Source organism: Homarus americanus, unplaced genomic scaffold (assembly GCF_018991925.1).
Source record: "Homarus americanus isolate GMGI-L3 unplaced genomic scaffold, GMGI_Hamer_2.0 scaffold56009, whole genome shotgun sequence".
Lineage (NCBI taxonomy): Eukaryota > Metazoa > Arthropoda > Malacostraca > Decapoda > Nephropidae > Homarus > Homarus americanus.
In genome coordinates, this window is record NW_024739542.1 from 7128139 (window position 1) to 7140473 (window position 12335).

General features: G+C 41.3%; 1 protein-coding gene across 1 annotated transcript in view; it reads left to right on the top strand.

Moving 5' to 3' along the window:
* The first annotated feature begins 771 nt into the window (after positions 1-771).
* Positions 772-12335, top strand: part of LOC121874823 — a 217745-nt gene continuing 206181 nt past the window's right edge. Inside the window, exon 1 of the mRNA XM_042379108.1 lies at positions 772-806. Coding sequence (XP_042235042.1) covers positions 787-806 — 20 coding nt within the window. The 5' untranslated portion in view covers positions 772-786. The remainder of the gene's footprint in view (positions 807-12335) is intronic.

The window sequence follows — 12335 nt, forward strand, 5'->3', positions numbered from 1 at the left end:
CTCTCTCTCTCTCTCTCTCTCGTTCGTGTCTCCCCCTCACCATGGTCTTCCAGGAATGCTATATGGGGCAGCTGTTACGATACAAGTGGGAGGTACCGGATTTCTCTCTCTCTCTCTCTCTCTCTCTCTCTCTCTCTCTCTCTCTGTCGTGAAGTGCATATTTTTGGGGGCAACTGAAGATTAGTCCCCCCCCCCCGGGCCCATCCCCCTAAAGCTATCTAGAGGAGGGGGGGGACATGTTTGGTTTGGTTATGTTTGGTTAGTGGGGGTCTATTCTTTAGAACATACGAACATAAGAATGGAGGAAACTGCAGCGGGCCTATTGGCCCATACTGGGCAGTCCCATTTACACCCAATCTATATTGCTCATATAAGCATCCAACCTATGTTTAAAGCTATCCAGTGTATTCGAGTTAATGATGATATTTGGTAACTTGTTCCATTCATCCACTACTCTGTTTCCAAACCAGTGTTTACCTATTTCGCGCCTAAATCTAAATTTGTCTAATTTAAAACCATTGTTACGAGCTCGTTCCTGGTTAGATAGTTTGAGTATGGTGTATTGGCTATATGTCTTATAATAATAATAATAATAATAATAATAATAATAATAATAATAATAATAATAATAATAATCAGGCATATTTGTAAGGTAATTTCTATACTCCTATGTGATCGTATGACTTCACCTGTTTTAACTCCCCAGGTATCTATTGACGTAATAATTAGACCATTATTTCTCATTGCAGGTATTACCACACGAGGTGAGACAGGTGTAGTGGAGAGATGGAGACACCGGCACTAAGGTAACACACACACACACACACACACACACACACACACACACACACACACACCTGTACCGTTATTAACTATTGTACTATTTATTTGTCCAGTATTTTTCTTATTGTGTGTTTTTTATTCAGTTTTTTTTCTATGTTTAACTTTGTGTGTGTGTGTGTGTGTGTGTGTGTGTGTGTGTGTGTGTGTGTGTGTTGTCTTGTGTTTAAAAAAAAACATACTTCGGGAAAGTTTAAGTAACAATAAAACAAAGAAAGCAAATTTAATGTTCTGTGTAAAAAGATTTCTTCATGTATAATAATAATAATAATAATAATAATAATAATAATAATAATAATAATAATAATAAAAATAATAATAATAATAAATAAGCAGTAATAACAAGACGCGGAACACCTGAAGATTAGCCCTCCGTCTTATCTCACCTGTTAATTAATCACCTTTACCTTACCTGGGGGATTAGATTAGGTTAGATTAGTGCTTACTTTAGGATGTTTAATCTTAATGTGAAATAAACCAGAGAGGGGGTATCTAATTTTCAGGTAATCCAGACAAGAATAAGATAATTTTATTTATGTCTCGTAAGGTAAGGCAACGTTCTCTTCACTTAGTCTAACGTGGTGTAGGAGTGAGTAGGTGAGGAAGGTGAGGGCGAGTAACGGAGGTGTGTGTGAGTCAGCCAGCCAGCCAGTGCACGAGGTTCACTTCCTGTGTTCCGACGCACCAGGTAACTTTGAGCCCAAGTGGACGGACAAAAACTCACCTGCGCAAAAGTTCATCGGATTAGTTGTGTTGCAGTATTTAGGTTAGGTTAGGTTAGGTTAGGCTAAGATAATATTTGAGTAGGTTAAGTTAGGTTAGATTAAGATAATATTAGGTTAGTTTAATTTAATTTCGGCCAGGTTAAGTCAGGATAAAATTTTGTCCGGTGAGTATTTGTCCTGTGCTCTTAACTTAGCCATGGTGTAACACGCTGGGGTGGGGGCGGGTGGGGGTGATTAATGGGGGTAATGGGGGGTATTTCCTAGTAAATATTGAGTAAAAGTAGTGCGTGTTAGTGAATCCGGTTACTTAAGACAATGAAGAAAGTTGAGTGCTCTTGTACGGGATTATTTTATAAATAGAAAGTTATAATTAAGTTATTTCAGAATATAAGTCACCTTGTAGTAGATTATTTTATAAGTAAAGAATAATATGAAGTCTTTACTCTGGAATATTAAGTGGAAAAGTAATTTTTTTTTTTTTTATAAGTAGAAATACAAGTAGAATATAAGTTCAATCATAGGAGAATGTTTTATAAGTAGAAATATACAGTAAGTAGAATATAAGTGGAAAAAAGTGCACTTGTAAGAGACTGTGATACAAGTAGGTTGCCCTGGTAAAGATGTTTCGTAAGTACACACGTCACTGCCGGCTGGAGGTGACCGGAGTGATGACATCTGTAGAGAGTTTTGTGGTCATGAGAGGGAGGTGAGAGGGTGGTGAGAGGGAGGTGTAAGAGAGGTGAGAGGGAGGTGTAAGAGAGGTGAGAGGGAGGTGTAAGAGAGGTGAGAGGGAGTGAGAGAGGGAGTGAGAGTAGGGAGAGTTGATGTGGAAGGGGAGGTGTGGTGAGAGTTTATAAGGGAAAGTTGGATGAGAATGTGAGAGAGAGAGGGGAGTAATGAAAGTGTGTGGGGGGGGAGGAGGGATGAGAGTGTGTGAGGAGGGAGGATGAGTGTGTTTGTGGGAGGAGGGGGAGGCAGGAGGGGAGGCATTACCCATAGTGTTTGTAGGTCGTATGTGTCAGTCGGTTCCTATCTGCTACCGTGTGAGGTGCGTTGAATCACGGGTGTCAGCGTGGACTATACAACGTGTGTATTCGTGTATGTCCGTGTGTGTCCGTGTGTGTCCGTGTATGTGTACCTTCAGTAGATGGGAGAAAATATATATTACAGATTAATATGATGTGTGTGGTTAACTAAAGTAATTTAACAAGAGGGGGACTTTACCTTTACAACCTGTCGCTGCAAACAAGGTACAGTACATGTTTGTGTTTTTATGTAAATATTATTCGTTTTATTGTGTTTTTTTTTTTTTTTGAGAGGGAGAGTTTTAATCCGTTTTGATATTATTAAGATTCACTTGACCCTAAGACACACACACACACACACACACACACACACACACACACACACACACACACACTAAACAAGTTACCAACCCCTGCTTTCCCCGGTTCCCATTCAGTCCTGTTGTGAAGTATAATGATGCAAGTTCTTGGCTTTACTCAATATGTCAGTCAGACTTGCACGTTCACTCTTCCCTGTTGGTGCTGCCTCTCACACGCTTACTCACCTGTCGGGGGAGAATGGCCAGGTGAAGAAACATCTACATTATCGTCTCTTCTCAGCGTCTTCTATGAGTATAACGCTAGTGTGGTTAGGTTAGGTTATGGTCGATTTAGTTAGGTTTAAGTTCGGTTAGGTTAGGTTAAGTTAGGATAGGTTACGTTAGGATATATTAGGTTAAGTTTGGTTAAGTTAAGTTCGGTTAGGCTAGGTTAGGTTAGGTTAGGTTCGGTTCGGTTAGGCTAGGTTAGGTTAGGTTAGGTTAGACTAGATTAGGTTAAGTTAGATTATGTTCAGAGTGCATGAGAACATTACAGTCTACTGAATGATTGAGTCGGTTCATGTTTACAGCCGAACATTCCTGAGACGAAGAATGACCATTAAATCATCATTGACGTACATTAGAGTAGTGTGTGTGTTACGTACATTAGAGTACGTCTGTGTGTTACGTGCATTAGAGTACGTGTTTGTGTTACGTGCATTAGAGTACGCCTGTGTGCTACGTGCATTAGAGTACGTGTTTGTGTTACGTGCATTAGAGTACGTCTGTGTGTTACGTGCATTAGATTACGTGTATTGTGTGTGTTACGTGCATTAGATTACGTGCATTGTGTGTGTTGCGTGCATTAGATTACGTGCATTAGAGTATGTCTGTGTTACGTACATTAGTAACAGAGTGAGTGACGGGGTGAATGATTAATGGAGTGAGTGATAGGGTGAATGAGTAACAGAATGAGTGACGGAGTAAATGAGCAACAGATTAAATGACGGGTACATGAGTAACAGAATGGGTGACGGAGTGAATAAGTAACAGTGTGAGTGACGGGCGGGGGAGGGCGCCTCAGTAGTAACCCACATGTACACAGGTAAAACAGGAATTAAGGTTAATTAATTTTCGCCATAACTTTATCCGGGAAGTCTGTGGAGAAGAAGAAAAAGTTGAAGGAAGTTCAATAAAAACCCAAGGAGGAGGAGGAGGAGGAGGAAGAGAGGGGAAGGGGAGAGGAGCAGGAAGATGAGTAAGAGGGGAAAGGGGGTGAAGGAAGAGAGGGGAAGGAAGGAAGAGGATAGGTTAGGTTATGTGAGGTTAGATTATGTTAGGTTGGATTAGGTTAGTGTTACATTAGATTAGTTTTAAATTAGATTAGTGTGAGATTAGATTAGTGTTAGGTTAGGTTAAGGTTAAGTTAGATTAGATTAAGGTTAAGTTAAATTAGATTAATGTTAGATTAGATTAGTTTAATCTTAGGTGCATTTAATATTCAGGTAATCCTTTTATGTTTGGTGTATAAACTGGCCAAGTTGTGAGAGGTGGAACAGGAAGGGTCTGAGTCAGCTGCCCACAAAGTCTTGATGGGAGGAAGTGAAGCATAAGTTAGTAGAGTTTATTTTTGTTGGGTAACTTATCCTAGTCTTGATGTCTGGGTGAATTAATCACAACGGATCACCTGAAGATTAGACACCCAAGCTTATTACACCAGGTGATTAAACTACCTTGTGTAAAATCTAACCTAACCTAACCAAACCTAACGTAACCTAACCTAACCAAACCAAACCTAACGTAACCTAACCAAACCTAACGTAACCTAACCTAACCAAACCTAACGTAACCTAACCTAACCAAACCTAACGTAACATAACCTAACCTAACGTAACCTAACCTAACCTAACGTAACCTAACCCTACCTGTGAAAGTTAGGTTAGGTTACGTTAGAGTGCCTAATCTTCAGGTGGTGTTCCGAACATAACTACTCAGATAAGGGTTTGTAATCAAAGTAATCCCACACTTTCCTCCAGTTGTACTAAGGCTGGGAGAGGAACACACCCGCCAAGTTACACCCACACAGAAGAGAGAGTGTGGTGATGGGTGTGGTAGTGATGAGTGTGTTGGTAGTGGTGAGTGTTGGTAGTGGGGGTGGTAATCTGAGCACGTACATTAGTAAAAAGCTGCTTCTCTACTTCCTTAACCAATTCTCTTAAATAATAATTCTTTAACCACACTCTACACACCCAAATCCACACTCTCTTAACACACCTTAACTAATTTCCTAACACACCCCTTAACACACTTTTCTTAACACAATTCTTTAACCACACTCTCTCTCTAACACACACCCAACTACACTCTCTTAACACACACCTTAACCATACACTCTTAACACACCCTAACCACACTCTCTTAACACACCCTTAACTACACTCTTCAACACACCCTTAACCACACTCTCTTAACACAATCTCAATATACACTTCATAATTTTTTTCCTTACCAACCATAGCCCACCTCTCTCTCTCTCCACCCATCTTCATTCATTTTCTGCCCACCACCACCCATCAGAGTCCCTTGTTTTCCTGACCACTTCCACCCACTCTTTCTACCTTTTTCACTCCTCTCTCTCTCTCTCCTCTTTTCTCCCTCTCCTCCCTCTCTTGTTTACCCTCGTTTCCTCGTACTCACCCATCCCCCTCCCCCCCACTCACAACATCCGGGACAACAACACACACTGCTGACATGTTTTATTTCATATATTTTTTTATTATTTAAAGGTTAGGTTAAGTTAGGTTAGGTTAGGTTAGGACAGGTCAGGTCAGGCCACATCCACACCAACCAATCATCACTCGTACGATATTGACACCGTGTGGTTTAGCGCTGTCATGGCCCGGTGGCTATTTTTTCCCCGAAGTAAACTAATTATTGTTGATTATTTTATTTTTATTTTTTTATTTTACACTTTTTTTTTTAGGGGATCAAATTTGTTGGGTAATAATGATGTTTTACGGGAGTTTTCCATATGCCATTGATCCATTGTAAAGTAGTGGTGTTGTTAAGGGATATATAGCTAGTATGTTTGAGTACAATAATGGTCTATGAACCGAGATGTTGTAGTGGTCATTATTACAAGTCCTTAACTGGATCCCACGAGATAGGAAAAGATATTACAATTTTTGAATGACATTACCTGACATTGGCCACACACACACACACACACACACACACACACACACACACACACAATACTTACCTTTGATCTGTGAACTGTAAAATACAACTCACTGTGGGTACTCGCTGGGGCCAAGGTAACACGTGATCTGGTAATATTGCGGTAAGAGGAGCAGCTGTTGAATTGGCAACACTTACCACGTGAAGAGAGAGAGGAACAGAAAATGGGGAGAATTGTGGTCATTTTATACCTTGAGAGTGTGTGTGTGTGTGTGTGTGTGTGTGTGTGTGTGTGTGTGTGTGTGTGAAATTGGGAAGAGTCTTTGTAATCATCAGCTGAAGTAATGGATATATTTTGTTATGATGGTGCACGGTGCGTCAGTGGGGTGTATGACCAAAATCTCTCAACAACGAACGGTAGTAGTAGTAGTAGTAGTAGTAGTAGTAGTAGTAGTAGTAGTAGCAGTAGTAGTAGTAGTAGTAGTCTCCCTGGATGATACTGATTACAAGACCGACCGACGCACAGATGGAAGAGAGTATCGAATTGACCGATTAAAACACAACAGTTGGACAATAATACCAACTTTTACCGTCATTATTTTCCTTGGTTTTGTAGCTGATAGCCATCGTCAGAACGGTACTGTTAACGCCAGATTACCCGTTGACACCTGCTGACTCGAGCCATCTATTGTTCGGTCATCATAGAAGATTACCATCGTTTCCTCCTCCACTCATAGCAGATATAGAAGGTTATTAGCCAGAGTTAAAAGCTGTTACTTTACACTATACGTTACCTAGACTGTCGGGGTTTTTTTTTTTTTAGATTCTTTTTACCCAATTCTTCTTGGTGTTCGTCGCCATTATCCCCAGAACTTCCACGCACTGTCTTCACATTACAAACCCCCTGTGTGTGTGTGTGTGTGTGTGTGTGTGTGTGTGTGTGTGTGTGTGTGTGTGTGTGTGTGTGTGTGTGTGTGTAACAGCTATATGTAGATAGATGTTCTGTGTAGTAAGGACATTGTATAATTTAATGTGTGTCCAGTTCTTTAGCTCAAAAAACCAATTAGTTGTTTTACCTTCATTCTCAACCTTTAGATACTTTGTTACGTCAGACTTGAGAATTAAATACCATTACACAGAGGATGAAACAGCTTTTACTAAATCATTTCTACTTACACGAACACCAAATGTATTTCTGCCGTGTCATAAATAAATTAGTTTGACATTCCCTGCATATATCTGAGGTGTGATTGGTGTAGATGAGTTGGTTTGGTGAATGTTTGTATATACAGGTGTGTGTTGTCAGATGTGCTAATGAGTTGTGTTGTACAGGTAATCTGCTGCTGTAACCTGCTCTCGCCATGGATTTAATTGATTTTTTGTTGTTGTTGTTGTTTTGGGGGATTTTATATATTTTTATTTTTGAGAGATAATAAGTATATAGGTATAAATATTACACACACACACACACACACACACACACACACACACGCAACACATACACACACACACACACACACACACACACACACACACACACACACACACACACACACACACACACAGCCCCCCCAAGAAAACAAGTATACACTCCCTTTAATATTTAATCCTTCCATTAACTGGACTTTCAATGAAATGAATAACACAAAGCACAATACTGATGCAGGCACAACTCACACTAGACGGGTTGAGTGTACCGTCACTCACAACACAGGAGTTTTGGTGTTGTTGTAACTCATAACATAGGAGGGATTAATTCTTCGTAACTCATAAGACTGGAGGACTTTACCCGTGTTTTAAAGGTCAAAACAGAGGAGAAGAGTGTGTGTGGGTGAGTGTGTGTGGGTGAGGGTGTGGGGGGTGGGGTGGGGGAGTCGGTATATGGAGTATTGTGTTGTTCCTGATCATTATAAAGGTATCCAGCCATGTTCCCTTCCTCACACCCCATCCTTCCCATCTATTTCCGCCCCATCTCTTCCCATTTCCGCCCCATCTCTCCCCTTAGCCACCCTATTAATCCTTAACCTCCCCACCTCCCACACACACACCTCCACAATCTCTCCCCCATGCCAATCCTTTCAATTACGCTTCGGTTTTTTTTCTTCTTTTCCAATCACTTTATCCGTATTCTTTCCTTTCCACTACTGTTCCACTGTTACATTTTCTCGTATACATATTCCTTATCTCCCCATCTCTCCATCTTCCAGTCTCTATAATGGCCCATTCCCATCCTTTCCCCCTTCCCTTACTCCTTTCCCTAAATTTCCTACCCCTCACCTTTCCATCCCTTCCTCCTCACTCCACTCCCCTTCCCTCACTCACTGCCTCTACTCCTCACCACCCACCCCCCTACCCTCACCTTCCCCTCACCTCACCACCCACCCCTTCGACCCTCACAGTGAGAAAATGCGGTGCCATGCCATGCGAGGTAGGAAACTGGCAATTACATCAGCCATTCGGTGGATTGTTAGGGCGGGAGGCAATTAGTCCCCAACAGCCCTGGAGTGACTCTGGGCTTTGTCACTTCCGCCCTGATGATCAATCCCACCTTACCTTACCTTACCTTTCCTTACCTTACCTTACCTTACCTTACCTTACCTTACCCCCTCAGGTAGTGTTAGTGCGCGTTAATCATCAGGTGAAAGAAGCTGTGAGGTGGACTAATCTTCAGGTGATCTAATTTTTTGGGAGTTTTTTGTTTGTTTTTTTACGGCTGTTTTATATGGGAAAAATACACATTCATTATTTCCTAAGACAGTGGATGTGATTAAATGTTATTGTTTTTAATTGTTTCCTTGCGTACGTGTTTGAGTCTTGTTGTGGTTTTTGTTGTTGTTGGTAAAAGTGTTGTTTCGCTTTTGTTTTTGTTTTTAATAATTTTGGATACTAATAAGTAGACCCAAACATCGACCCCTGATTTATTTATTTTTTGTTTATTTAGTTACTATTTTTATGGGGGTTAGGTTAGTTTACATTAGAATAGGTAAGTTTAGGAGAGGTTACGTTAAATTAGGTTAGGTTACGTTACGTTAAGTTAGAATAGGTGCGTTTAGGATAGGTTACCTTAAGTTTTGGTAAGGTGAAGATAGAGTAATTTAGGTAAGTTTAGGTTAGGTTACGTAAGTTTCACACTAACAGTTCAGTACACTCAGGGATGTAGTGAGTGGTTGTTGCATTATGTTAAATTACCTCTACTACATGTCTCACTGAACTCGGTGATGCAGCTGTTGGTTTTGCTGCGTCACTGCTGCACACTGACAAAGCAACTGTTGGTTTTACTGTAACAATGCTGTACTCTGGCGATACAGCGACAAATGACAGAAAGTTGGTTGTTTTTTGCGACGGTGATAAAAAGCAACTTTCTTCCTTTGTTTGTAATAATTATTAGCATGGTACGTTCACCTGTATTTAGAGAGTCACGTTCACCTGTATTTAGAGAGTCACGTTCACCTGTATTTAGAGAGTCACGTTCACCTGTATCTAGAGAGTCACGTTCACCTGTATTTAGAGAGTCACGTTCACCTGTATTTAGAGAGTCACGTTCACCTGTATCTAGAGAGTCACGTTCACCTTTGTTCTTTGGCGTCTGTTATTGTTCTATGTTCAAGAGGAGGAGAAATAAAATGAAAGATGAGGAGGAAGATCAGAAGACTAAGAGGGGTGGAGGGGAACATAAAGAAAGAGAGGAAGAGGAATATCATAAGAATAAGAGGAATAATAAGGAGGGGGGGAGGAGGGAGCATAAAAAGAAAAGGAAGAGGATTAGGAGGGAGGGAGGGAGGGAGGGAGGGGCACGAGAATTTGTTACTAATTGGATACCTGTTGTCAAAAATACACAGGTGCCGGATATAAAAACTCTAGATTGCCAATTTCAGATACAAGAATAATAATCAACTCTGTGTTCTCATCACTGCGACACACCTCACGTGTATACAGTTCTCTTATTTACATTCGTCACCTCTAGTACGTTGGCTTGGTTATTATGTACAAGTATTTGGATATTCAGGCGTAGATACAAACGTTAATAATCGTCATACTTATATTATGACGTTTATAACTTATGTTCAGGCGTTTATAACTTAAGTTCTGGAATTTATACTTATGTTGAGGCGTTTATGCTTATGTTCTGACGTTTTTTTACTTCAGTTCAGTCATTTATACTTATGTTCTGATGTTTATACTTATGTTTAGGAGCTTATGCTTATATTAGGGCATTTATACGTACGAAGAAGATATTGTGATTGTTGTTAAATTTAATAATGATAATAATGATGATGTTAATGATGATGCTAAGGATATAAGGATGGTACTAGTAATGTTGATAATGATGATGACTATAATAATGATGGTTATGATAAGTATACCTTATATTTTGTGAGTGTAATACGTAATTAGATTTATAGGATCCTCTCACCTACCTGGCAACCCCCCTCACCTACCTGCCCCCACCTCTATTACCTCCTTCTCTCTCTCCCCCACGATATACTCCCAGGAAGTTGTTCTCCTCATCTCTAACATTAAGTTCTACCAAATAAACACAAGACAGAGGAATCCGCCCTCCCTCCACCTCCCTCACATCGCCTCAGGGCTTATAGAAGACGACCTACTTTAGAGAATGGTGTACCCCCACACTACTACCCCCCACCCCCACACCACTACCCCCACCACCCCACACACCACTACCCCACACCAAGCCACCTTCCACCACCACCGCCACTCTCCCACACCACACTCCTCCCCACACCACCACTGCTACTTCCCCACACTACCACCACATTTTCCCCACACCACCACTGCTCTCCCCACACTACCACCGCTTTACCCCACACCACTTTCTCCCACACACTCTCCACCACCATCGCTACTCTCCCCCACACCACCACCGCTACTCTCCCCACACTACTCTCCCCCACACCACCACCACCGCTACTCTCCCCACACTACTCTCCCCCACACCACCACTACAAAGTTAACAGGAGGCAACAGAGAATGAAAGAAACCCGGTACTATAAACTTGATGATAATTAAAGGAAAGAGATGACCTGAAAGTTAAGGCACCCCATTTTATTTCCTCTGATGATTAAACAAACCCCTTGACGCTAAACTAATTTAACCTAACGTAATTTAACCTAACTTAACCTAATTTAACGTAACCTAACTTAACTTAATTTAACGTAACCTAACTTAATCTAATTTCCCAAACTTAACCTAATCTAATTTGACCTAACCTAACCTAACCTAACCTAGCCTAACCTAACCTAACCTAATTTATTCATGTGAAGTTTTTCAGTGTTTAATCATGATAACAAATAAACTGGATGGTATTGTTTAATCTTCAGGTAATTCCAAGATAGCGTCTCATTTTCCTCACCAAGTTTGTTGTTTCACCAAGATAAAGTTTCCTCTTCCAACCTTCAACTCAGAACACAAACACTGACGCCACACAAAAACCCAGAAGAAAAAAAATAAAAAAATAAAAGTTGTCACGTTCTTACCTTCGTCGTGAGGATTTCTGGCTTGATATAAGTCAAAGGAAACTCTCTTCCTGTCCTTCACTTTCAAGGATTTTTGGGCGAGACGACGTGAAGCATAAGATACTACTTCACTATATACCAGACACTTCAGGATAATATATACACTACAGGGAGTTTATATAACACGACTTGATGATTTGTATTCCAGGATGAGGAGTATATGAAACGTCTTATCTCAGTAGTTATGGTTTGCGGGGCGGGGAATAAATTCAAGAATATCTTTCCTTCCTTTCAACTTTATATTTACTGGTCAGGATACGACTCACTGAAAACCCTCTTCCCCTTCACCTTAAATTTGGTATAAGGACGTATACTAGAGGAGTTTCCATCCTCCCCTGCCCTGCCTTGCCTTGCCTTGCCCTTCCCTTCCCTCCCCTTGCCCCTCCGTCCCCTCCCCTACCCTCCCCTACCCATCCCTCCCCTACCCACCCCCTCCTCCCCACTCCACCCTCCCTCACCTCCCTCCCTCCCTACCCTCCCTACCTCCCCACCCTCCCCCACCCTCCCTCATCCCTGCCCTCCTCCCACCCTACTGGGGCTGACAAGCTGCGTCATCGCGTCGACATAAATACCCATCTGTATCCATTTAGTGGACGAATGTTGCAATTAACTCCTGTGGCATTGTGCGTGATGGAGAGTCAGCAGTCCTAGAATATACCCGGGTCACACTGCCACTACTCCTCATTGGCTACATTTACCTACACCGAAAAAGTACAACAAAGGTGGGTTTTT